The sequence below is a fragment of the Plectropomus leopardus genome, chromosome 13 (assembly GCF_008729295.1).
Source record: "Plectropomus leopardus isolate mb chromosome 13, YSFRI_Pleo_2.0, whole genome shotgun sequence".
In the NCBI taxonomy this organism is placed as follows: Eukaryota; Metazoa; Chordata; class Actinopteri; order Perciformes; family Serranidae; genus Plectropomus; species Plectropomus leopardus.
The window spans coordinates 18,391,960-18,419,842 of record NC_056475.1 but is presented as its reverse complement, the minus strand read 5'-3'; the positions used below and the strand labels follow the sequence as shown (position 1 = coordinate 18,419,842).

The 27,883-nt window shown below is 39.4% G+C and overlaps 1 protein-coding gene across 1 annotated transcript in view; it reads left to right on the top strand.

The window, feature by feature from the left end:
• The first annotated feature begins 108 nt into the window (after nucleotides 1-108).
• LOC121952331 (replication protein A 70 kDa DNA-binding subunit-like) overlaps nucleotides 109-27,883 on the top strand; it is a 45,795-nt gene continuing 18,020 nt past the window's right edge. The window contains exons 1-13 of the mRNA XM_042498935.1: nucleotides 109-215; nucleotides 754-801; nucleotides 2,743-2,821; nucleotides 3,043-3,151; nucleotides 3,231-3,322; nucleotides 3,417-3,515; nucleotides 9,963-10,257; nucleotides 12,488-12,590; nucleotides 12,713-12,781; nucleotides 15,357-15,549; nucleotides 22,991-23,127; nucleotides 23,709-23,857; nucleotides 26,022-26,151. Coding sequence (XP_042354869.1) covers nucleotides 183-215; nucleotides 754-801; nucleotides 2,743-2,821; nucleotides 3,043-3,151; nucleotides 3,231-3,322; nucleotides 3,417-3,515; nucleotides 9,963-10,257; nucleotides 12,488-12,590; nucleotides 12,713-12,781; nucleotides 15,357-15,549; nucleotides 22,991-23,127; nucleotides 23,709-23,857; nucleotides 26,022-26,151 — 1,536 coding nt within the window. The 5' untranslated portion in view covers nucleotides 109-182. The remainder of the gene's footprint in view (nucleotides 216-753; nucleotides 802-2,742; nucleotides 2,822-3,042; nucleotides 3,152-3,230; nucleotides 3,323-3,416; nucleotides 3,516-9,962; nucleotides 10,258-12,487; nucleotides 12,591-12,712; nucleotides 12,782-15,356; nucleotides 15,550-22,990; nucleotides 23,128-23,708; nucleotides 23,858-26,021; nucleotides 26,152-27,883) is intronic.

Genomic DNA, 27,883 nt, shown 5'->3' with positions numbered 1-27,883 from the left:
CTTACAACATCCTATCAAATGTACTTTATTTTGAAGTCATACATTTCCCATATCCGGTGTTTTTGCTGTCGTTGCTGAAATATCGTCCGTTTGTTCTCGCGATAACTTCTGGACCTTTAACTTTGCTACGCACATGAAAAGCTGGGGTGTGTTGGCTTTGAGAGCAACTTTACCCGGTAGACATGAGTGTAAAACTCACACAGGGGGCTGTTGAGGTAAGCATTTATATTAAAATAAGTGAACTGCTGTTTTTTTCCTTTTGACTCGATGTCCCGATGCTGGTATTTAGCAGCGTAGCTTTGCTAGCTACAGCAGTTAGCACTGTCAGCTAATAAGGTTTAGTTTCACAACTGAATCTGCAGTAGCATTAACGGACTATATCGTTTAAAGTTAGGAGATGTTTAAAGCCTAACAGTAAGTTTTCTGTTAATGTAAAATGATAAATGTAGGCGTCTTTTATTATTCAAATGTTGACGCAGAACAGTGCATTAGTTGTGTGGTTAGAGTGAAGTCTTATACCAGTTCCGCCCACACTATTTTGGTCTCAAAGAGTTGACGGAAACGACAGGACGGTCTGGTCCCGTTATGTTTATCCACTAATGCTTACCTGCTAGGGGCGGTACTCAATAAATGCCACTTCATTGTATTCAATTGACGTTTGACTGTAACTTCCCATTAGTAACATGGTAATGTGATGGGACAGGATGGGGTAAGGCAGGAAATACTAACAAGCCCATGTGTGTTATTGTCCAGGCCCTGTTCAAAGGTGAGGAGGTGAACAACCCCGTGCTGCAGGTGCTGGTAAGTAAATTTAAGGCCATGCCTGTCCTAATTCAGCTGTTAAATGAGATCATCCTTAAGTAGTCTCACAGCAAGGAAATTTGCATTATTACAGCAACAAAGGGCATTGTGCAAAGAAACCCTAGCCCTAACCCTAACCCACCCAAGAAGTGTAATTTAAAAGAAAAAAAAAAATACAGTCAGTCAGTCAAAGACAAGGTAAGGAACATTTGTTTATATACCACATTTCATAGCCAAAAGCCACCTGTGTTTAAGTTATTTGTAGTCCAAGCATAGCTGAAACAGAGCTGTATACACACACACACACACACACACACACACACACACACACACAAAAAAAAAACCCTATAATGGGTAGAAACCTGAGTAAAAGCAAGTGAGGAGGGATCTCTCTTCCAGGATGGACAGATCTGCAATCGGTGTTATGTGTACAGAATAGATCAACACATTAAAATTACAGTAATCCATATGACAAAATTATACAAAAATGGCATAAAGGACTATGATATATAAACAGTATACATACAAATATAATAGATACAGTTGGCTAAATGGCTGAATTCATATTATTGCACCAAGAAGTATAGATATTGCACAGTTTAGTGATGCTTAATGATTGTCAGGTTTTTGTTTATATGAACGTCTAGAAGTGTTGCCTGTAAAGTCTGATAGCAGCAGGAAGGAAGGACGTTAGCTATCTCTGCTTCACACACAGTGGGTGAATAAGCCTGTTGCTAAAGGAGCTGCCCAGTGCTGCCAGATACCGCTTTTCTACTAACGTGGAACTGGTTCCGTTCCAGTTCCCCATCTAGTTTTGAACCTTTTGGAGCATTTCAACCAATAATAAAGTGATTCTCAGCTGGAACCAAAAAAAATAGTAGGTTTTACTTAACCTGAAGATTTAACTGAATACATCAGTGGGCCTGTCATATTCTACAGACTGGAAAGAGAAGATGGCAAAGTCACATGAAAAGTAATTGGAAAAAAAGAGCATGCACTGGTCACATTAATAGCTGGCCAGGTTTGTTTTGACGGGGTGATTAAAAACTAATATTTTTTATAACAGAACAGAAGTTGCAGGTAATTAATGCAATCTGCCACTTTGCTACTTTAATTGTGCATTGTGCAATGCCCTCCATAGATGACACACCCTTAATTATTATGTTTCCATTCAAAAGTGGTGGAAATGCAGGCTCTTTCACAAGATAGCTGCAAGATTCCAAAAATCCTGAATGGAAGTGGTTCAAGAAACAGCTAATTTTGTGGAAAATGGCTAAGAGTATCCTGCAAGGGGTGGAACATATTTTTTCATCAGGGATGCTTAGCCATCATTCTTCATTCTTCATTCTTCATTCTCTCAACGCTTCCACTGGGTCAAAGGAGCTGGCTTTCACAACCAATCCAATAAATTTCTTCTTGTCAGCCGATCGCAATGCCTCTGCCCCAGCATATAAGTCCATAGAACATGAATTGTATCATATATTGTATATAAATATTTTGATCTTTTAATCAAAATCCAAAAATGCTAAATTAAGTATTTGCGTCATCTAAAAACAATGTGACCTTCACTTCTACCGCTGCAAAGCCCTGCAGTGCCAAGAGATGAGCCTCACTCAGCTGGTCCTGACCTCCTACATACCAGTTTAAACAGTGTTCTGCCTCAGAATTAGTCTACCAAATTTTAACATGGCAAACAAAACCACACTCACAAAGTAAAATGCAATGTTATCTTGGCATCTCTCCCTGCATTTCTTGTCATCATGTGGTATCAAATAAATGAAAACAAACTGAATATACAAATATTATTAGTATTTTTATTGTTAGTTTTTTATTATTGTTCTATGAACACAGGGAGGCTGAATTATTCATCGTTATGATCCTGAGAATTTACACCTTTGTGGTTTTCCTCATAAAATCCTTCTTTCCCTCTGTGTTCATCAGAACATGCGTCAGATCAAGAATGGCTCTGGTCCACCCAGGTTCAGGCTCATGATGAGTGATGGTCAGCACTCTTTGTCCTGTGAGTATCTTAGTAGCCAGAGAACTGTCAGACTGTGGGTTCGGTCTTTTTACATCATGCTGACAGACCAGCATATCAACTCATAAATTACAAAGTGCAACAGTAGTGCCAGCCAAAATATGTACCTCAGAAGATAATCAAGGACCTGTGAAAGATAAATCTGTTGATTAATATTTTTTTTAGATGACCATGAATACATTTGTATGTGTTTGTGTGTGTAGCCTTCCTGCTGGCCACACAGTTGAACCATCTGCCAGAAGAAAACCTTCTAGCACCTAACTGTGTGTGCATGGTGAAGAAAACCATCACCAACACATTGTCAGATGGCAGGTATGTGTTTTCCTTTGAGTGTCCTTCTTTCTCACTGCCTTCAGGTGCATGTAATCCCCTGATTTTAAATTTCTCCCAGGCTTGTGGTGATTGTGTTGGACATGGAGATATTGCACTCGGCCGAGGAAACTGGAGGGAAGATCGGAAGTCCCACTCCATATAACACAGATGGTATGGTTGTTTTAAAATGCACATATTGCACATAGATAATTAACAGTAATAAACAACCTCTGCAGGTCTCATATGGCGTCTGTTTAACTTGCAGGTAAGACATCATCGCCACAGAAGTCGGATTTAAGTGGCTCTATCCCGGCATCTCCTCCATTGGCTGCAGTACCTGGACCCTCCCACATGAACACCAGCAGTGAGTGTCATATCAAAGATTTTGTATATAATTTCATACTTCAGTATATATAATTCTCTTGTCCTCTCAGTCATTACAGGTAAATTCCGTAGCAATTTTAACAATTATCAGCGTCATGATAGTTCCTCACTATCTTATCACTATTTTTAGCAGTTTTTTCCAACAGAATGTCTGAAACATTCTTGCTTGGATGATCCTAATTTATCAGTTGCTTTCATCAACAAGAAACTTTTTGTGTTGTTGCCTTCTCAGGCTCAGCAGCAGAAACTAAAGATAAATGTGATTAGCACTGAGCAGTATCATCATCTCCATTAAAGAGGAGGTACATTCTGAGCATATTCTAGTTTTTCCCAACCAGAGCACAAGAAGCAGGGAGTCTCCACTTGTTTTTAGGAATATTTTCAACAGTGAATAAATTGGATAAATATAACATATCTCTCAAGCACATGAGGTTGATTTATATTAAAAACAACGCAGGAAGACATAGAGTTTGATGTATCTATAAGAATTATTTAGGTTTAAAAAAAATCTCTATTCTGTATTTTTAAGCCAGTAGCAGAAATGGAGTATTGACAGAGTTACCAAAAATACATATGGATGCTTTCCCAAGTCTGCATGCAAAACAGAGACGCCTGAATAATAATTTTGAAACACAACAAAACAACACACCCAGAGGCCCTCAGGCTCCCTGTTCATGGATATTACGTGTCGTATAGATTGATACTACTCATTTGCGGTCCAGATTAGAGCAATTAAATACATCACTTACATAAACAAGTTCTAATTTCTTCATATAGCAAAGTTAAAAGTACTGAGCGTTAGGGCTTTGCTTAACCTGAATACAGTTTTGTCGTATGGAAGTCACAGTATTTTATTCTGCAGTTATGCAGAAGGAACTCTTATTTGCTGCTCAAAGAGATCACACCATTTTTTTAAATATGAAGTCAGGGAAGCAAATATGGATCATTTTCCAGTTATAACGAATTCAAGATTATTTTAGAATTTCCAAAATCCTAGCTTTGCAGTTAAATGACAAATATTTGTCGTTATAGTAAAACACACTGCTGCCTGGACTTACTGTCCAGTCTCAGATCTCATCTCAACATAATAACATATTTTGTTTATAGTTTACACCAGTCATAAGCAGTTGAGTTGCACTGTGGCATAAACTGAATGGCAGTTTCAGATACAGGACATTTTAGGAGTTGGTGAGATTGCTGTTAGTTGTGGCCTAGTTATTTTAGAGGAAAACTGAGTCATTTGACAAACTCTCACCAACAGAGGGAGCCATGTACCCTTTAAGAAAAGGGTACTGGTGAATGATTTGTAGTCCTCTCACTGATTTCTCTTCTCAATACTGCGGCCATAATTTGGGACCAACACAGTCTTTGTTGTTCAGTTTTTTAATCTAATTTACCATACCACCCTTAAACCAGCACTATGGACTGAAAAGTAAGTCCTGGTTCTCAGTCCTTTGATATTCATAGCACTTCAGTGTTCAAAGGCTGTAGTCTGAGCGTGAGTTAAGAACTAGATGAAATGGGATCATGAGGCACAGTGTGGTTTTCAACCAGTTGAAGGTAGCCTCAGCAAATTGTAAATTAATGGAAGACAGGCAGCTCCTTCAGCTCTAGCACCCTATTTTCATATCACATTGTGCACTTTTATCGTATTTACTGCTCAGCTATCAGAGCAGCTATCTTGTAGCCTGGTGGCCACTGCGGCGAGTAGAGTCCATAACTCACACCTTTAACTGTTTTACCACCAGCTAGTTTTTTATAGCAAAATAGGACCTCCGAATGATGGTTGGTTTTCTGCCAAAATAGCTAGTGCCATGTATCATGCCGAAAGTAGCCTGTTTTTTTATTGGCTCTTCTTTTATTAGCTTAGTCTTTGTTTCACTCACTTGTTTTATACCACCAACTGCTCTCAGCATCGACATTGATTTTGTTATGTGGCAGAAACATACCCAATAGTCCTCCTCAGTGGAGGATGTTGGCATGTGGGTGGATAATGAGTGCTTGGTATATATTGTGTGTTTGTGCCTGTGTAGGCGTGTGTCTGTGTGTGTGTGTGTGTGTGTTGTGACTGAGCGAGCTTGTGTGGGCCGATGGCTCCTCCAGTTCATGGCTTCATGAATATTGTGTTGTGGACTGAATCCCCTCGTAGCGATGTACAGTCGGAGGGAGAGAGGGAGAGTTAACTAATTTGACTTGGCAAAGATAAGGCCCTGCATTAAGTAGTTCATCAGACTCTTTCCTCGTTATATCCTTTGAATCATGTTACCTCAGAGATGCGGCCTGATACAGAGGGCCTGCTGCTCTGTTTAATTGTTCTGTTGATGAAATGGTCCTGCACTCCTCTTCAGAGCCAAAAACAAACCCTGTGCATAGCAAAGTACTTTCTCCTATGAATGTGTTTGATTGCCTTTCTGTGTTTCTTTAAATTGTATTTTCAATAAATCAATAAATTTGTGTGCATTTACAAGATTGCTAAATGCAAGAAATGAAGTGCTTCCAATGACCTGTGGGCAATGTAATGACTGAGTAGGCTGCTGTTTTATTAGAGGGTCTGCGTTTAAGCCTCTGTGAAGACTTCACAGTCCTTCAGCAACACACAGTCTCTTCCTCGTATCTCAGCTCCTCCCAGCGGGGATGCAAGAGAGAGCTTAGACATGAGGAAGAGATGCAAAGATGTAGGAATTGTATTTACAAAACAGGACATCCTCACTTACTTCAGGGTCATTCTTAAGAGACGGCTACTACTCATGACACCAACCATCTCAACTGCCTGATGTTTGCTGCAACAGCAATTATAGATTTATTGCTGCATCAGAGCATGATAGAAGTAACACCAATTGACAAAAAATGTGTCTCTTACTGAAAGACTAAAAGAGAAAAGACGAAGGCTCAACTAATTTTTTTTTTTTTTTTTTTTGAGAGGCTGGAGGTACAGTAAGTCAGTCTCATTTAGGTTCAGCCTGGACATTACAAGACTAATAGTAACCACTGTGCAGCTCTTTGAGACAAAGATTTTTCCTAAATTTGCTAAAACACATTTGGAGCAGAAAAAGTAAAATAAAGTCCATAGGCAAAGTCCGGTGAAGAAAATGCAGTTTAGAACAATTAATTTGTGATTCAGATTAAATACAGATCTGAGAATTTGCAATTTTGAAACAAACATGAAACATGTTAAAGCTGCTGTTGCTGTTTTATTTGTACTAGTAGTTTGCTCATTCTACAATATTGCAATCGTGATGCAATTAATATCACTATATTGCAGTTTCTAAAACAGTCAATGTGTCAGCTCCTTTACATTTTCATCAGATAAGCTGTCTAATCGCTGATTCTGATTGAAGTGGTGTGGCTGTCCGGCAAGAAACTTCCACATAGATTCACCTGTGGCTCCTCACTCCCCATCTTCTCTGACTCATAATATCCTTGATGACGGCAGACCTTGATCAATTTCCAGGTCACAGGCCAGAGGTCAGAGAAGCGAGGACAGGAGAAGCTGTAATTAGCTGAATGGAAAGCACCCTATCAGATCCACGCAGCACGCTCTGTGCTGTAGTGAAGCCTGACCTCTGACATCCTAGGAGTGCAAGGATGTGGTCAGAGAATATTTTTCCTCTAGTGTCAGCAGACTTTGAAGGAATAATTTAAAATGTTGTTAACATTTATTAATGTTTTGAGCATCCCTTCTAAGCTCTGTCAGTCATTGTGACTCTCATTTAAAAAAAAAGTGAAAATTGAGTCGCAATATTAACATTCTGAAATGTTTTTTAAAAATCTAGTCCTTCAGCAAGCGTTAGGTGTAGAGCCAAAGGTCATGACACAGTAGTCGCTGACAGTTCTGTGTTCCCATTTAAATATTCATCAGCAGCAACCCTTGAAATAGACTACCTTCAAACTGCTTTGCAGATGATATTTAAATTCCAAAAAGAGATCTGCACTCGCTGAAGTGCAGTTAAAAAAAAATTCATTATTCATCAGTAACCATTCTCTCCAGGTTCCCTTTGTCCTCACAACTCTTTCCCACTTCTCCTCTCTCTCTTAAACACACACACTTTTACACACTGGCTTTCTTATTCACCTTCTCTATTTATTGCCTTCTTCTTGTCTATATATTTCTTATTTTCTCTGTTCTTATATTATTCTCACCACTAAGCACTCTTCACAAACAGGGGCTGTCAGATACGTTGGTGGCATACATATTAGGACTCTGTACTGATCTTAATCACAAAAAATGAGGATCCTTGACAAACTGCTATGCCCCTCTCTTTGCTCTGCTCGTCACCCATCCACACCTATCATCTCCACTTCTCTTCCTTCAGTACCAGCTCCTTCCCTCTAAACACTCCATCCGGATTGCGTGCGTATGAATATTGATGTTAATTACCCCTCGCCTGAAAATAGCTGTTCAATCTGTGATTTCCCATAGGAATTTGCTCATGACACACACACACACACACACACACACACACACACACACACACACACACACACACACACACACACACACACACACACACAAAATAGTACACACCAGCAAAGGAAGGTATCACAGAGGTGAGTATTTGTTGTGCTCCAGAACAGGAGCTTATATCAGGGGAGTGGTCTCGGTGGAATTGGATCTTTTTATCCCTGACAATTCTTCCCTCAAATGCTGTTCCTCAATATGGCACATCATTCATGCCAAAGTGAGCCACTGCATAAATTTTTTTTGACGACAGCCAACTTTCTAGCCTGAATCACTGGTGATGGGGCTGATGCGACTTTTTCCTGTGGGTGGTGAGAATAGCACCTTGTGATTCTGTGGGTCGGTTCGATCTGTTCAAGTTTTCTGGCATTGTCATTTGTAACAGAAACAGCTGATCAGTTGTTTTTGAAACAAAGATAACTTATTCTTAACTTTTTTTAATTGTCGTTGTTGTTGTGGTGGTGTCGGTGTTAGAGATTTTGTATTAGGCCTTAGTTGACAAAGTACACACCTACCCATATCAGAAATAATGTCAACATAGTAATTCAATGTAACAAAGGGCGGCTTAATCAAGAAATCTCAGTTTGACAGATGAGACCTGGTTTATTATTACGCAACATGATAAATAAATTATGATTGGTTATTAGACTAAGCTTAGTGAAATAAACCAAGGCTCCCTCATCCATTCATGCCAGTACTGTATGAACTGCCTGTTTAAAATGTTTATAACCTTTTGAAAGAATTGTATTACCCTCTAAACTTTCACACTGACAAACGGCCACCTTTCATGAATGTGGTTCAGACAAGTATTTACAAAGTTCTGTCTTCTGTCTTGACTGATATTCTGATAACTAATCCTAATTATTCTTTTTCCTATGTCTGAAAGGCATAAGTACAGTAATTATGACATTAATAATTGATTGGCAGTCTTACCCCAAAAGAAAAACATTCCTTCATTCTTTGGCAAAAACTGATGTTAACAGGGAAATGAATAACTACAGGTGGACCTGTGGGGAGAGTTTAATGTTCTCTGGTAGTTTATCATTTTGCCAGCTGCTCACATGATCAGATAACAGTACTTCCACTAATGCTTTATGACTGCAGAAATTTTTAAAAAGTGTTTAATTAAGTTCGTACTGCCCAATAGCAAACTGGTAGGTGACCTGCCAGTTAGATATCTGTGTTTATTTACCTCAACTACCGTTCTTGTTAACTTTTGCTCATGCTTTGGGGTAATAAGTATCTCACAATGTATGGAGCTTCTGTATAGTCTATGAGGAAAATTATACAACTACTGTTTTTGTCATATTTGTGAATAAATGAAGATAATTCATCGAGACATTAATTTAAAGGGGAACTCCACTGATTTTACTTTTTAAAGTCTGTTGACAGATCTTTAGGAGCACTACTTCATGTCTATGCTTGGAGCTTAAGGCGTTACAAGCATTTGGTTGGTTGGAGCTGGAAATGATGTCACACCCGAGTTCACCATGTTCCAGTACAAGTCAGAAAACCAAGATGTTGTTAACAGTGCCATTTTTTTTAGCCAAGTGGCTATTGCATAGCAACATTTGCACAAAAGTTGGACAGGACTGTGTGTACGACTTATTTCATGGGACACAAATAAGACAGAAGTGCTAATAAACAGTATATTTTTACAGCTTTCACTACTGTTGATGTGTGTGGATGCCATATTGGATTTGAGGTTGCTGTTGGGGAGGTTCCTCTGACTTCCCAAGTCAGAAATGCAACTTGAGGGAGTGGAGGGAGCCTAAGGCAACATCTTCACTGTGCTTGTTTTGCTAGACAAAGAGTCCAAAACCAAAAGTAATTTATAAAATTACAATTTTATAAGAAAGATAAATACATTGATTTAATAAATTAATAAATGTACCAATATTTCATAACTAGTAAATTGCCAGTTGGAGAACTCCTCTACAATAACTGTCTCACTTTGTCTCCCTGCAGCCTTTTCTTCTTCCGAAGTCAGCGGAAGAGGTTTTGTGGGAAAGACACCCATGAAGTCTTCACCCATGAAGTCTTCACCCATGAATGCTTCACCCATGAAGGCTTCACCCATGAAGTCTTCACCCATGAAGTCTTCACCCATGCAGTCTTCACCCATGAAGGCTTCACCTATGAATGCTTCACCCATGAAAGGTTCACCCATGAAGTTTTCACCCATGAAGGCTAGTACCAGCACCTCCCCAGGTTCTTCAACAAAAGTGATGCCTATTGCAACCCTCAACCCCTACATAAGCAGGTAAGTTTAAGTGTTTGTCTATATCTGCATGTGCGTGCTCACACATACATGTATTTAATCTGTAAAAATACAAGTTAAGTTCTGTAGTGGATAGTTTTAAAACACTATAACTGACTTAAAACATCTAAGCAAACACTGTTTTCCCCTTGTGCTCATCCATCAGCAGCACTATTTTCTCTCATGCTGTGACTTTGCTTCCCTGTTCTCTGCTATTTCTGAGTAGCACTTTGGGGCATATTTGGAAGTGTGTGTATATGTACTCGTGCATGCATTCAATATTTCTATATCAGTGCCTGTGTGTGTGTGTGTGTGTGTGTGGGGGGGGGGGGTGTTAGTCAGCCCATCTGCATGGAAATGAAATGAAATGACCAATCTTGCCTCAGAAACGGACACTTTAACGGCAGGTACTGCTGGGTCTTTATGGTCTACTGCTGAGGTTTTGATTCTGTTATTCGGCCTGATGGGGATTTGGTCAGCCTCGTTTTTCCCCCTTCATTCCCTCTCACAATTTCTTTACCCCCTCTGGGGTACAATTTTACTGCAGTTTTTTTCCCTCTCGCTTCTTATCATTTCATTTGGCTTAAGTCTCTGTCTCTGACCTTAAAGTTGGCCACAAAAAGGCGATAGCACAGTATAGCAAGATGTAGTTGTTCAGATTGGAGTGAAGGTACCCTGTCAACTCTCTCTCCATGTAAGGGCTCTGATAACGTAGCCCTGTTTGAAATTGCAAGCTGTAAAGATAACTGTGCCTCTAGGTGTTGTAATAAACTGATGACTGTTCTAACTTTGAAGTTGGGGAGTACCTACAGTGAGTAAAACAGATGACTTCAGCAGCTGTGATTCTTCTACGTATGTTTGCGTGAAATAAAAAGTATGGGCGTGTTTGACACAAAGTGTTACATACAGGAGATTATATAGGATTGCCGCTGTGTTCACATGGTCTTTTACGGCCGTTAGCATGGCTGTCTCATCCCATTCTGCTGGTGTTAAGTAATAGCATCTAGAGCAGACTATAATTGGCTTTTGGCTGCCATAAACCTTGGTGTAGCAGTCTTATCCATACTGAGCAGGGAATGGGGTTCACTCTGGGCCAGCAGCTGCTCTCATGATAGGGGATTTAATTGCAGGCAAAGTTATGGTATGAATATCCTCCACTGCACAATTATCAACGCAGTCAAAAAGCTCACTGCTGCATAAACTGCAGAGCTTGGCTGGCTGTTGTTAAAAACAGAACAAGAAGCACATTTTAAATGCATCCAGGAGTTGGCAGATGTACAACACCTAGTTCACTCTTTGAAAAGAAAGTTGCTGGATGTTTTTTTTTTTTCTTTCATGGAACTTTAAAAAGACTAAAAAGACACTCATCCAATTTCCTTGGGAATTGTTCTTTTGCGCAGTTGTGCTTCACGTTGGTGACTGATGTGAGCTGAGTTGGGATGCTCATTAACAAAAAAAGGAAGCTTTTTTAAAGTGTCTCTGCAGCATTCTGTTCGTGCTGACCTTTAGACTGTAACTCTTACAGTTAAGTTGCACATAACTGTTTTGGTCAAAACTTTTTTGTAATTACTTCTTTAAACAAAGGATTTATATTAAGAATTCTGTGTGCATTTACATAAAAGAAATCTGTTGATAGGAATAGAAAATGAAAACATGAGAGAAGACAAATAAAACGTTTGCAAAGCTTAGATTTTGGTCAATGGCCATGTTTTCTATATCAGCAAATTAGTACTTAAAAGGTATAATATGCACTATTTACAGGGATACATTGGCAGAAACAGAATATAATTTAATACCAATGTTTTCTTTAGTGTATTATAATCTGAAAATAAGAATAATTGTCTTTCTGACGCCTTAAAAATGAACTGTTTTTATCTACACAGGGTGTAGCGGGTCTTTGTTTACGGATATTGCCATGTTGCACGGCCATGTTTCCACAGTAGCCCACAACCGACAAACCAAACACTGGCTCTAGATGCACCTGGCACCTGGTTTGTTTGTTTTGGGGAGGAGGAAACTGGCTCTACATAGGGTCACTCAAATTTTCATTTTAGCTACTGTAGTAAGCTTGGCACATAGGCGAAGTTCAGCTTTGCAAACTCACTACTACATACCACTAAATCCTACACACTGGACCATTTAAGGTTATTTTTTTTATTTTGTTTTTTTTAAGCTTATAAATTGAATAACAGATTCATTATTACAAAAGAGTCTACTCTGTGTATATCTCTAGGTGGACTATCAAAGCCAGAGTCACTACCAAGTCCAATATCCGCAACTGGAGTAACTCAAGAGGAGAAGGCAAACTCTTCTCCTTTGAGATAGTGGATGAGAGTGTGAGTAGAGGGGCCTGAAAATCTGTTTATGTGCATGCATGTCAAACATATGTCACACATGGCTGTTCTTGGTCTTATCCGTGAAATGGAATGCTGCTTAATGGAAATGTGCTGGTCAACAGGGAGAAATCAGGATCACAGCCTTCAACAACGAAGTGGACAAGTTTTTCCCTCTAGTGGAGCAAGGCAAGGTGAGCAGATCCCACTCACCCGTATATGTCCTCACTTGAAGTGATAAGAGCTTCTTGGAAACTTCACTCAAAAATGACAGCTTTCGCCCATATTTCACAGTAACAATAGCTTTTGATGCTGCGGTGTTGTAGCTGTTTAGTTTCTGTGATGAAACGGACGACAGTAAGATAAGATCAAAAGGCTATAAAAAAATTCAGAAATTAGTTGCAGACTAAGTTTCAGTCTTAGCTATCCATTTTGTATGCACATAACACCTCAAATAAATGTATCATAGGTAAAATAGTGCTAAATAAACCCTTCTGCAAAATCCTCTCATGCCTGCAGGAGTTCTGGCCAATGAATGAGCCAGAGGCAAGTATTAGAGGACTTTGTGGAGGGGATTTATTGGGTAGTTTTTAACTGAAATATATATGTTTGAGACATTAAAAAATTGGGTAGATGTGAGGTCGTGTGTATGCTGCTGAGAACAGCGTGATGAAGTTGTCAAATCTGTTGGTATTTCTGTTTTCTTGCTGTTATCTAAAAGGTATACTATGCAGGATTGTCAGTTAATGCTAGCATACTTACCAGTGAAAGTAAAGTAATAGCCTACCCTGAATTTACTCTCATTTGGTTATTTGCCCTGCTAAATTTGTGGGGTTTTTTGGTGCTGTGTCTTTTGGGTACCTGCTGCTTATAGTCTGGCACCTAGTCACTACCTTTTTATGGAGCCTTAGCCTTAACTGTGGGAGTACTGAGCACAGAAAATAACAAGATAGCAGGAAAATAAATGCAGAGGACAGAGTCTTTGCAAAAGAATACACCACCACACAGTTATAGTAGGTCATAAGTGATGACTGAAAGGGATTACTTTTGCACGAGTCCATACATTGTGTTTTAGAAAAAATCCTCCATGGTGTATCTTTAAAGTTGTCTTCATTGTATCAGAAATGGCTGCCAGCCTTTCAGGCTGCGTCTTCCATGGAGGATGTGTTTATAAAGTTTCCCTGCATAAGTATTTGATACAGAGATTATAATTTTTATAGGTCACTGTAATCACTATTCCTCTTCATACTGGGGGAGAAGCAATTACTTGTAGTGACTACACTGGAAGAAATTGGGAAAAAAAACTCTACAGTATTTATTATTTGCTAAAATGCAATCGAAAGTTTGGTCAAAGGGAATATGAGGCTTCAGCAGTTGGAGTTTGCCTAATGAAGTAGGTGTCTCCATCCTGGTAGTCACATGCAGGTTTTCAGGGTTCATGCAGATCCTTAAAAATTTATTTTAATCTGCATGAGCAGCCATGCCAACCTATGGTTTTTCTGGGGTTTTAGGAGTGGAGTGGTGCAAAGTAAAAACAAACTATGATGCAGGGGGATACTGAGAAGACATGTCGATGTAGAATAGCCTCGGTAGCAGTGCTCACTCACCATTGTTATTGCTCCTCATTGGTTCCAGCCCACTGTTTAACACCTTGACAAAGGCGTTAGTCATGGCAGTGATGCTGATTGGCTAATTGTTTGCCCCTGTTGAATTGTTTTTTATTTTAACCGAGAAATTGTTTTTTCATATCACAAAGCCAGACAAATCAATCAACTCAAACTCAGTAGAGGGGGTGGATTCAAAGGTCCGAACAAAACACCACAGAGTGATACAGAGTAAATGTCAGGTGGGATATAAAGATGTGTGATGGCAGACAGTGAGAGATATAAACCCATTTTTTCTGGAAAGAGAGAGTTAGCACCAGTCTCAGGCTGGTGTTTATGCAAGAGAAAAACTGAGTTGTTTGTGCTAAAATGGGTGGTGCTCAGTCCGAACACCCAGAACATGCCCTTTACATGTTCCTGTATACCAACGCAATTACAGACAGGTAGAACACATGTTAAAGCTTTTGCTCAATTCGGTCTGGCCCACAGAGCTTAATAACTCAATTAACCCCTGCCATCATTTTGCTCGTCACACTGGCTCAGGTATCAGCCACTGGCAGTGACTCCCAACATAGCCCCAGATCCAATTTGTGCCCTCTGCCCTCCAAAGATAAATAAAGGAATGAATCTGTCTTCCCTTCGTGATCTGCGTATTGACACAACAGTGAGTGGGTGTGACTGGCTCTGAGCAGCCAGAATGCTGATCACATTAGCTTCATGTTTCTATCTTTGTGTGGGGTAAATCAGAGAGAGGGAGGGAGGAAGGAAAGGAAAGAAAGTAAGCCACAGAGACAAACTCAGAAGCAGAGAGAGAGGGGATATTGGAGTGTTGGGAGAGTAAATGAAGAAGTGTGCCTCGCATATTGAGTTTAAATTGTGCTGTTTAGCAGACTTGCTCTCAGCTGCTACTAATTTTCTGGTGAATTAGAGAAGTGATGGGCCTGATATGACACCACATCTTAGTTGGACCTGAAGGTTTTTCCTTTCTTACTGAGAGCTTTTGGTGGAACAGAAGCTGTATTGTTATAATAATTTCCTTTGCAGGATCAATAAAGTGGTCGCTCAATTCGATTGGTCATAGTTGCTTCAAATTCTCAGGAAATAACCCGTCTGATTAGGTCTAATTTTATAATGCCAGTTCACCTTACTCACCCACTCTCTGCAGGTGTATTACATCACTAAGGGTACGCTGAAACCAGCCAACAAACAGTACACCACGCTGAAGAATGACTACGAGATGACGCTACACGCTCAGTCATCCATCATTCCTTGTGATGACACTGAGGGCGTCCCTACAGTGCTCTGTGACTTTGTGCCCATCTCAGAGCTGGAGAACAGAGACAAAGATGCCATTGTTGGTAAGAGAAGAATTTCATCAATAATATTTATACATACATTTCTGGCATTACTGCCTGCCAGTCCCATCTTTCTTTTTCTTTTTTCTTTTTTTTTTTTAAGATATTTTTTGGGGCTTTTGTTGCCTTTATTGGATAGGACAGATAAAGCGTGGGGGGGGTGGGGGGGATGACGACATGCAGCAAAGGGCCGAGGCCACACTCGAACCCGCGACTGCTGCGGCGAGGACACAGCCTCTGTACATGGGGGGCTGCTCTATCAACTAAGCCACCAGGTGCCCCCAGTCCCAATTTTCAACATTAAGTTTTTCTTTGATAATGGAAATCTGTTTGTTTTAAAATTGAAGCTTTATGTTAACAAATGGCAGGATTCTCTCCACCAGAGGGCTTTAACTGAAAGTGAAAGTGTTTTTAAAAAGAGTGTTTATATATATTTTTAGCTGCGACCAGAGACTCTAACCTTTAGGTTGCTCAATTGGTCAGTCCACAAAAATTTCCTCTACTTTTGGAGGCCACAATTGTAAACCTAGGAGGCTGACATTTGGCATGGAGGTCAAGTATGTGTGTGTGTGAAGGTGTGTGGTTGTGTTCATGAGGCAGAGCAGTAAGAGTGGCCTGTAGCAAAAAAATAATAAAGAGCATAACTTCCAAATGGACTCACAGACTTGCACAAGATTTTGTAGAAAGATTGGTCATGAGCTTAAAAGACAGCAGATTTAATTGTTCATGCCTGCGGGGGTTGTTCATGTAACAAGTCGCACACACACAGACATACACACACCAATTTTCCATGTCACTCATGAAACATATATTGTAGGGAGGCATCATTGAAATTGTCTATTTTTGCTGTGAACGGCTTGCATCACAGGGAAAATATAGGTGTAACTCCAAATCTTTAGATGAGCTGCAGCTGAGCCTCAGCCGAACAACGCCTCAGCTGCGCTGCTCTCGCTAGCAATGGGGCTGCTCTAACCTGTTAACATGGGCGCCAAAATAAAAAGCAAGGGGTGCCGTGAAGTTCACACACAGCTCATGCAGGTAGTGTGATCTGAGCATAAGTGCTGTGGCTGCAATCAAGGCTGCAAAACACTGAAAATCAACTGATAAAGATATGTATGTGACAAACCCAATCAGCAATCTGTGGTTAGGGTTCAGATGATGACATGACTCATTCCCTCGCCACACTTTGTGATCAACCACGTAAACAAGGTGTTAAAAATGGAAAATGAAGTGTGATTCAGCAACTGCGTGGCTTTCTTTTTTTTTAAATTCATTCAGATATTTATTTTTGTGATTGGCTCTGAGCAGCCAGAAGGAGGACTTTTGACCACATTCCTGAATAGCTGCCACATACAGTACATCTATTTTGAAAATTGCAAGCAGTGACCGACAACAGCCCAGTAAGTCGTGCGTCAGTCCATTGAGGTGAAAAAATGTTCATGTTGATATCTGTGTGACAAAGAAAACTGTCGATAATCTTCTGTACTACAGCTTACTTGGACCGACATCCCTGTTAAAGAAAAGCCTTACCAGAACACAGTTGGCCTCATGCAGGAACATCTTCATATTTTTGTCCTAAATCTCTTTTACTTTCTTCTATGACATTTGCTTGAATGAGTGTTCCTATTTGGGTCAACCAAACTCTCTTAACTGGACATGCTATTTGTGAATAGCTTGTTTCAGCCTGATGAATGCCTCCTGGCTATGAGGACCCACACATACCTGACACTGATGTATTTATATCATTGACACTCCTAAATTTTCCATATCAGGCTAACATTAGTTTGTTGGTAAGTTTCATTCACAAAAATGCTACCAAAGGGTGGAACTAAGAATTTCACACTTCAGTGCTTCAGGTCCTACTATCAGAAATCAGCAAATGATGAAGTCCAGCAGTGTCAGCGGTGGTGTTAGAGGACATGGACTGTTAGATACTAATTAGTACAGCTGTTAATTATCTGTCATCAGAGTTGTGCAGCACTGTGTCAGAAATAAAGAGCGAATGGTTTGAGATGAAGTTAAATAGTAAAAAATGTCTTTCTAAAGGAAAGTGGCCCATGAGTAACATGAAAGATGGTCATGGAAATATTAGATGAGAGGACAGTGTAGTCTACAGTTGGTGATACTACACTGCAATGTGCAACAGAGGAATATAGTTAGACTACAGACTATAGACTTACATAAAGACCCCGACCTAGCTGTCGGTGCCCTGAAAAATGCCATTTAAGGGATTTAAAAAAATCTATTATTAAATTTGCAGCCATGGTGATGATAACATGGTAAACAGAATAATTACTTTGCCTTAAGCTTGTCTTAATGACATATGTATTTTTTTTTTATTTTTAGTTTAAATCATATTCTATTCTAATTTTATTTAATATTAATATTTATTATTATATTCCCATTTTTTTTTGTTGTATGTAGTGTGGGGAGTAACTAGTTTTCAACTGTAAAATGTCATTGTAATTAAAGGTCGTGAATAAAAAATATTTTATAAAATTGCAGTTTCTCATTAAATGTTGGTGCTTCCGAATGGGCCACATCTGAGTATAGCTCTTTTTGCTAAAAAGCTTACATGTACAACATAACATTCATTCTGTTGCTGTGCAGAAATGCCTTCTTTGGGCATATTTTGACAATGTGGGTCAGTAAAGTCAGGGGGAAAAATTTGAGTGCAACACATATGTACTTAGGTCTTTTCAGCTTTACTCTCTAGTGAAAACATTTGTCAGAAAAGTAATCTAAAATGAATCAAATGTATTAAGTTAGTTTGTGAAAGTAATTAAAATAGTTACATTACTTATTACAATCTTAATAGGGTAACTAGTAATCTGTAACATATTACATTTCAAAAATTACCTACCCCAACAATGCTCATATGACAGATATGCTAGCACCTTTAAATTTCATTGATACGGGAAGTAACTGTAAGAGAAAATGTTAAAAATAGTACAATAAGATTGGTGAATGCCCAAAATACTTATAAATCTCTTGTTCTATGCCGAATGAAAGCTACTCTGTAAGCAAAAATGCTTCAAATGCTGTCTGAGGCCTGTTGAGTGACCAAAAAGTAGGTTTGTATTGTGAGGCTAGGACATGTTCGCTTCTGCCATTATAGGAACATTTAGGTTATCAGCTGGGTCATTTCTGTAACTGCTCCATCAATTTGGATAATTACATGTAATAGATATCGATGGAAAAGATTGAGCTAATAGACAGGCACGTGCCAATCAGTTATGTACCAGGTGTCCTGGAAGAATACATTATGATGGGGTCAGAGGCAAGGTTAATTCAGGCATACACTAAAGAGAAGAGATAAAAAGAGGATGATGCTCATTCCACTGTTTTTATGGAGGTTAGTTGCAGTGCCTGCCCTCTGTGCCTGACAGGAATGCCTTATCTCTGTGACAGGTAAATTGGGATGGTCCAAGTGTAGATTGGGGTTGAAATTAGTGATTCAATAGTGCGCTCTATGCAGTCTGCTCAATATTATTAGGGGGATGATGCACAGGGTTGACAATGATGTTGCTGTAATTTTTAAAAACTGCTCCTTTTTTTGTATTCGAGTTCAAGGGTGTGACTGGGCATTATTTAAAAGTTTTCAGTACAAGTGTTGATTTAATCCCTGACTTTCGGTATTGATGCCAAAACAGTATTTTTTTCTTTCGGAAGAACTAAAGACATGTTTTTCACCAAACCCTTTGTTTCACTTAACAACAGGCTAAAGCAGGAAGCCATTCAAGAACTTAAACTTAAATAAAGTAAATAAAATTCTGCACAGATTTTAATTTAATTAAGGAAATATCTGATCACAGAATAAACAATTAGAAATCTGTTATCCAGTGTACAGTTTTTGATTGGTGTCACAATTCAGTTTGTACCAAAACGTAACACCTTTTGAAAGGCTATTTAAGAGTTAGTCTTACATTGCCAGACCCATAGTATCTCACACTGTGCCACCGCCAGAGAACGTTTTGGCTGAACCCTGAAATTCTGCTCAGAGAGGAAGAAATGTTCTGGACTGTCATGCATAAATCAACAATAACAATAAAATGTAAGTTAGCTCGTTAGCTACAGAGACATCAGCATTCTTCAGCACTGTAATCTTTTGCTATGTTTGTCAAAAAGAAAAGGACTATAATAAACTGAAATGACATTAAGCTAGGATAATATGATGGATGTCATAATATTTAAATCTTCAGTACTGAAGAAAATACATTTGTGAGTTTGTACTTGTGCAGCCTTCTTGTTGATGATTTCTTTTAGCACGAGGTTTAAAGTGTGCCTCTGAAAAAGCTGTGTTTGGAGGGCCATGTAGCCCTAACAATTCACTGAAGTGAATGCTAAAATCAATGGGAAAATGACTAAGTGGTAGGAGGAAGGTGTGTTTGTTGAGATTGAGCCTTGTTGCTGTTGTTTGTCGCACAACAAAAATACAATGAGACTAGTTTCATGTTGCGACAGGCATTTTAAATAGGCAGCCAGTTGTAACTAAAGTCTACATTCTGGCATAAGTAGCATTGCTATTGAAGAGCAATTCCTGGTGCATTTTCACCACACCCATCAGCACAGGTCCATGTGATGTATTGGTACTTGTGATCACACAAGCAGATTTTACTTTGCAAAATTGTGCAGTTCAGTACTGCATGGTGTCAGCCAGGATTATAGAAACTGCTTAACGGCAGCACAAGAAGATCTCTAAATTATAAGTGTTGGACACTCCATATTAGAGATGAAATTAATGGTCATCAAGAAGTGGAAACAATATACTGTACCCTACTGAGTGGAGGATTCATGTAGATTTACCTTCAGAGCAGCAATTTTGCATGATTACATTAAAGTAAAGTATGAGCAATGCAAGCCAGCATTGCAAGCCAGCACAGCAACACACTAAAGAGTTTAGAAATGCACTGAGTGGTTTACCGTGAGGAGTGTGTTTGCATTGGTCGCAGAGGGGCAGCGTTACATGTCCTGTGTGTCAACTGTTGTCTCTCCATTCTCTCTCTATCCACTACCGCTCTCCTTGCTCCTTTGTTAAATAGGGGATTATAACATGGTAATGAGAACTGTCAGCCTGTTCCTGTGGTGATAATGGAGTTCAGAGGTGGATGACATCGTCTCAATCATAATGGAATTAAGGAGGGCTGAAAGAGCACAGACAGAGAGCAAGAGAGAAACAGGAGAGGAGGAGGGAGAGGGAGAGTTTAGAGAAAGGTTAGCAGACAGAAGGATGAAGTTCAGAGAATGACTGTTTTTCAAAATCTATATTATAATTCTGTCCAGTCATTTCATTAAAGGTGTGGGCACTAGTATTAACACCATGAGATGATGGACAGAAAATTAAACAACACGAAACAATCGTTTTTAAGCCATTTGAAGGCACGCTGCTGAGTTTTTGACAACAATATAGTAGTGGTTCCCAGCTTGTCCAGCCAGGGGGTCCAGATTTCTCCTTGGACATTAGTTCCTCTCTTCATAGATTACAATTGCAAGATTATAGTAGTTCAGACCAAGCAATCGAAATAGGTCCACAAGAGTTTTAGAACATGCTCTAATATGCGTTACAGCACACCTTCCTCAGAACTTTAATATCACTCTGCCACATCCGTCTCCATGGCAACATTGTAGCGTAACTGCCAGAGCTGGAGCAAGAAATGGCTGAAATATTGATAGGCCTAAAAAATGGATGGGTTTGTTGTTAATTTTGATTTATTTTGCGGTCTCATTTTTGATGAATGGTTTGAAGAGGATGAGAGGAACCAAAAAAACAAAAAAATGAGAGATTTGTGGCAGTATCAGATGAAGAGTTCAATCAACTTGAAATGTCCAGGAATGAACAGACTACGTCTCGATCAACTTCAGTGATGCATTTCAAACTAAAAGCTCTGCCCTGAAAATTCAGTTTACATCAAAATAAAGTGTTTTTTACTAAGCTGAAATGTTCATGAGTCCCTTGCATAGACTGCATATAAAGATCAACAAAATGACAGTTACCCCAAAGTGTAGCTTTATAATAGATCCATGGTAGCTTTTCAATCTTGATTGCCCCCCCCGTGTCTGGCTGCAGTATAGGTCATAAACCCCTCCCCACCATGTTAGCGAATAGTTCATAGGCCAAACTAAAAACTAAATACAAACTAAAAGTAAATAATTTTTCCCAGAGATGGCTTCTGTCACTGAACATAGTTTTGATCACTCTGATGTTTGTTCCAGTGATAGTTGTTATGATAAGTTTGGTTTTTGGAGTTCAATTCTACAAAAAGGAGATTTTCCGCAAGATTGACAGCTGTGACATCCAATCCATGCGCTTGCATCCAATGGGGCTGCTAGCAATTGGTCGGACAGATATTTTGGTGGGAACTCCCCGACAACAGATATCGCTACTGTGCAGGCTCTGCCCCGAATGATGTCACCAGTGCCAGATAGCAACGGCCTTATCCGGGATATTTAAACTTCAATTAAGCATAGCGGTGATAAGAGAGACCATGTCACCCATGTTTATATACAGTCTTTAGCTGCCACCCAAAATGGGCCCGCAACCTACTTTTGGAGCAGGAATCACCTGTTGGGAGCCTCTGCTACAGAGCAATATTTTTCAAGTGGTCATTGTTTGGATCGTATAGTGTGCACACACACAAGGACACACAATGCAAACACACAACTGCTGCCTGTTTCGCACTATTCCATCAATGAACAGATGGTAAAAAAGAAACATGGCCAAGTTTTGGAGTCAGTGTGTAAAAGCGATTGGCACAATGTGAGGTGGTATGTATTTTAATGCAACAATTTCGGATGAAAAATACATTCTTGGTATGCAATAATAAATCTCATATTTTGCTGAATTTATTGATTCAGTCTTTCATTTCCCTGTTTTCTGTTAACTTGTGAAATTCCTATTTGTTGCACAAAAGCGCTCTCCAAATTATTTTGACTTGTTCTGATTTAGTATTTTAATATTCGTCATCATAGACCCAACTTTTCACCTTCTTAGAGCTGTGCAGCGACTGCTCTTCAGTGCATTAATCCTGAATGAAGTTTTTAGGCCTTGAGCATGACAGGAAACATGAATGAGGAATGAGTGTGTTTGTTGTGATTTGGAGTATGGGCCTGGGTGTTAGTCAGCCTTTTATGACATTTATGCTGTTCTAAATAATACATCCATGCGTTTATGTCAGTCTGCTGTGACTTGGCAGCATCAGAGGCCTGTCAACTCTCTGCTGTGTTGCATTTTTGCTGCTTATGATGTGATACCACTTCATATTATGTAGAATATATCCAGTGGGCATTTTTACTCTGTACACCATGTGGAGACATTTCAAAAGGCACTCTTCACATAACACTTAACTTTTTCTCTTTTGTTTTAACTCAATCTAGGTGTATTTGTTTACCTGTATTCATGAGCTATCGATAGATAGAGATATAAAAGAACTCTCTCTGCATGTAGATGTGATTGGAGTGTGCAAGGACGCTGAGGATGTTTTCCGTATCACCACTAAGACCAGCAGAGAAGTCTCCAAGAGGGCCCTCAACTTAATAGACACAACTGGCAAAGTGGTGACAGTCACACTGTGGGGAGAGGAGGTAATAACTATAATCTCTCTCCCTCTCTTCTCCTCTCTCTCTCTCTCTCCTGGCTCTCTGTCTGTATCCAGGGATGGATTTGCGGTTTAACATAAAAAGATGTTGTGCAGGCTCTAATTAATCGTGTGTTTATGGAGGTGCCCGTCCGTCTGTGTGCGTAACATATCTCTATGTGTGCTCTTGCATACAGAGCCGTTTGATTGGGTTTTCTGGGCTATAAAATATGGATCGGTCAAATCATCCTTGTGACCTTCAGGAGTGTTTTGGACCAGAGTCCCCTGATTTGAGACGGAAGGCTAAATAACTCTCGAATGTGCATGAAATGGCACTATTCTTCTCTAAGCTCATTCAATCTGCAAGAGCTAATCCCTCCTCTTTGCCAAAATCCAAAAATGACTTTCAAATTAACTTGTAGGTTGTCCAATTATAAAAGCAAATCATACCACATATTACTTTCTGGTCTCCTCAAGCCGCAGAAACAGGCCAAACACATAAGAGACAATAACACAACTGCTTCTGCTTTTGTTCTCCATCTTTCTCTCCTCAATTACTGTCTTTGACACAGTTTGGTCTTTCTCCAGGCGGAAAAGTTTGACGGCTCTGGGCAGCCCATTGTCGCCATCAAAGGAGCCCGCTTGTCTGATTTCGGGGGCATCTCTCTCTCTGCTTTGTTCAGTTCAACAGTCATGGTCAACCCAGACATACCAGAGGCCTTCAGTCTGCGGGCCTGGTGAGTCACACTGGCGTGCATGCATACACCGACACTCACACGCACATTCATAAACACGTACAGAATTGTCCTCACATGCTGGCATGTACAGTGCACAGGGACATCCCATCACTTTATCCCAAGTAACACATAAGTAACATTATGTGTAAACAGACATATAAATAGATTGTATCCTCTCATTGCCGTTTTGCCTTTATATGTAAAATATCCTAGAATAAATAGTAAACACAGTGCATGCTCAGACATACAGATGAGCAGACCTACGTGCACAGCTCTGATGATCACGTGCCAACAGACTGGTAGCATGTGCCTCATCAGTCCCAGCGGGACTCTTGACAGGATGTAGACAGGATTGAATGGAGGGAATAACAGAAAAAGCAGAACACAGGTATTTATGTATTCCAGCTCTGAACTGCTACTGTACGTGCACAGAAAGACGGGGACATGGTGAGCTGCGTCAGACTGGATTCTTATTAGCAGTTCCTGTGGAGGGATTTTAAATTATGACTCATTCACTCATTAAAGCTGTTCCCAAGTCTGGCCACTGCTGAAATATAAATACATTTTTCCTGCCTTTTTTTTGTAATTATTTCCTCCTGTGTGTGTGTGTGTGTGTGTGTGTGTGTGTGTGTGTGTGTGTGTGTGTGTGTGTGTGTGTGTGTGTGTACACGTACATATCGATGCTTCAGTGTGCATGGGATTGCTTGTATGTTAAACTGAAAGCTATTCTTAGGCTGAAAACTGCAGCAAACTCTGAACTCACAGCTTCAAAGTGTGCATACAGTAAATAAAAGTTTGTTGGTACCTGTTGGTATTCTGCTCACTCAATGTCTGGTTTATAAATTTGACTAATTGCTCTGTGAACAATAGCTATTTTGTGTGTCCTGTGCATTTGTTATAGCTCTTACTATAAGAGTGGTGTGTGTGTGTGTGTGTGTGTGTGTGTGTGTGTGTGTGTGTGTGTGTGTGTGTGTGTGTGTGTGTGATTTTGTGCGTTGGAGAGAAAGGAGGGGAAGGTTCCATTGCTCCAGCTTTAATCTTATCGTTATTAGTCTCTGGTCAATACACCATTGCATCTAGACATTCAAAGGGCTAAATAACTTCTTCTTCTTCTTCTTTTTTTTTTTTCAACAGCGCCCTTCCTTCCTTTCATTCCTCCTCTCATTCTTCTCTAATCCCTGACTTTCCCCCCTCATCTCTGCTGCTTTTTGGTCCCCTCTCCTGTTTACATGCTGACAGCGGTGAAGGAATGACAAAGAATGACAGAGAATTTTCCGCTCCTTTTTTAAAATGTAGATCTGCAAAGACAAAGACTATCTGTCTGACTCAAGTTCCTGTGGCGATGTGGTGCTTTGTGGGATTGTTTTGACCAGGCTTGCTTGCATAATTGAAGCAAACTGATGAATTTGGATGATGCCTTGATTAGATTGCTTTGCTCGGCTAGAATACAGAGCAGGAGTCACGCTGCTGCATTAAGATTTTAAAGGGAATATTAAAAAGGTAGATAAATGAATAGATGGAATGTGCACACAGGCAGAGTTTGTTTTTCTTTTTGCCTCAGCAAAGACACCATGTATGAAGACATGAATGTATGCAAATATAAAAAGCTGATTGAAGTATGAATGTATTTGTCCATGATAGACAGCCATAGGTCAGATAAAATAGATTGCAGGATACAGATGCAGCGGCTGTAAATCAGTTAAGGGATTAAGGGAGTAATTCAGTCATGGTTGAAGGCGGTTTCTTGAGATAATGGTAGATACAGTTTAGTTTCTACTTCACAGGAAAAAATCAAAGTCTGTTAATGTAACACATATTTATACATGTAAACAAATACACACAAACCCACTTGCTTTCACACCCTCTTTTTTCACAGAGAGATGGATACACTCTTGGACATGTTCACAGATGACTAATACTGATGGTATTTCTTGTGTAGTTTAATTACCTCAGTCTCCAGGGACCACGTACTCAAGCACACTGTCTGTGTTTTTCATTTGACTCAAGAAACCCCCCTTTCATTTTTCATTTTGTCTCTCTTCACTCTAAATAATGCATGCCATATAGTATCTCAAATGTATGTGTGTTGTTTTGGTTGACAGGTGTGTATACGCATACATTTATCCGCTCATATGTGCGGTGCGTTTCAATGTCCACACTACAGGTATGACCGGGGAGGCTTTGCACTCGACAGCCAATCCCTGACAGAGATGAGGTCAACGGGCACCGGAGCAAAGACAAACTGGAAAACACTGAGTGACATCAAGAATGAAAACTTGGGGCATGGAGAGAAGGTGCAGTGCATACACACATACATAAACCATCACACAAAAACACAGCAGGGCAGTCATAAATAGAAGAAGCCAGAATTTAATGCACTAACATTGACAGAAAAGTGGCTGTTTAAAAGGTTTGTTCACCCAAATTACAATAAATACGAAACAGAAACGGGCCAGATGAAACCACTTTCATGACTACACAGCACCAGATGTAAGTGAGAAATTGTTTTTTGTTTGTGTGTGTGAATTCGATTAAATTATGTTTCAAAGGTAAAGCTATTATAAAACAGATTTTATTTTATTTTGCAACCCGTTTTGCTATCAGATGCTGTATTGGATAACTGGCATCTCAATGAATGGGGATGCCACTAATGAGTTCTTTTTTTATTGACCTGATGTTTATTTGCTTGGTAAATTGACTACTATCTCCACCAGGTGAAAGCCTGGAGGGTGATCATGCAATTCGGTTGTGCGTGCGTGCAAGAGTGAGCGAGTGTTTGAGTGTGTATCCATCTGTCCAAAGCGTATCTCCCAAACTTTTGGACCAATCGGCTTCATGTTTTCTGTGCATGTCTATGACTGTATCATCTAGGATCTCTTGTCATTGCAGTGATTAACAAATTGCTGAAAAGCCTTTTTTATTAACTGTTGTATACCGTCATTAACCACTGACTCCTCACTCGCATTTGTAGATTATTTCCATACCCGATATGTTACGATCCACTGAAGTTAGGCGCAATATGAAATGAATAAATCATCATTTCTGTTATCCTAGCTGCTATCTTGTTTGTAATAGATATTTGTGCATCTACCTAAAGAAAATGAGAAGGCTAAGTAGTGAATTTTTTTTTCTGTTTTAGTTGTGTTTATTGTTGTTGTTATTTCCCACTTTGTTTTGTTGTAGCCGACAGAAAAAGTAAATACCATCAAAACTCCAATTTTAAATAATTTTATTGATCAATGATTTGTGACATTGTTTTACCTACTAAAAATACATTTATCCTCAAAATTACTTTTTATCTTATGAGATGTGTTGCAGCCCTTCTGCTGGAATTGCATAAATTAAAAGAATTGTCTAGAGTGGCAGTGAACAGCTCCGGCAACCAGAATGCGGCAGCCTGATGGAGATTTGTACTCTAATGAGTGCAGTTTTCTAAGTTAGTCTCTAAAATAACGGGATATAAATTCTTTAAAATGCCCATAACAATTATTCATGCCCAAAGTGTCACCCTCAGGTGTGTCGTTTAGCCCAACCAACTGTCCAAAACCAAAAATTATTCACTTTACCCTTTTATGGAAATGACAAGCGAATGTTAAAACTTCTGCCTAATAAATAATTGCAGATTAAATTTTTCTAAATCAACTAATCCATCTACTTCTGCAATTAAATTATGGCTAAATCTGTCCCTAAATCATATGTATTTACTAGTTTTTATTAATGTAGTTGGAGTGCATACTTTACACTATGAGTGAACTGTAAAAAAAAATTACTTGAAGACTAAATTGCAGGCGATGAAAATGTGAACTAAGGTTTGATATGTTCCTTTTTACTGAAGGTGTTGGAATTACAGTACTTTTGTTTCATTGGCTTTGGTTGTAGATTTGGGCACTTGTATGATTCAGTGAAGTCCACAAAAAAGGGCCAGAATGTAAGAACCATGATGAAAGCTATACACAACTGTGACACTAACAATCCAACTTGTTTATATCTGGCTGTTTTTAGTATTATGTATCATATCGGTTTACT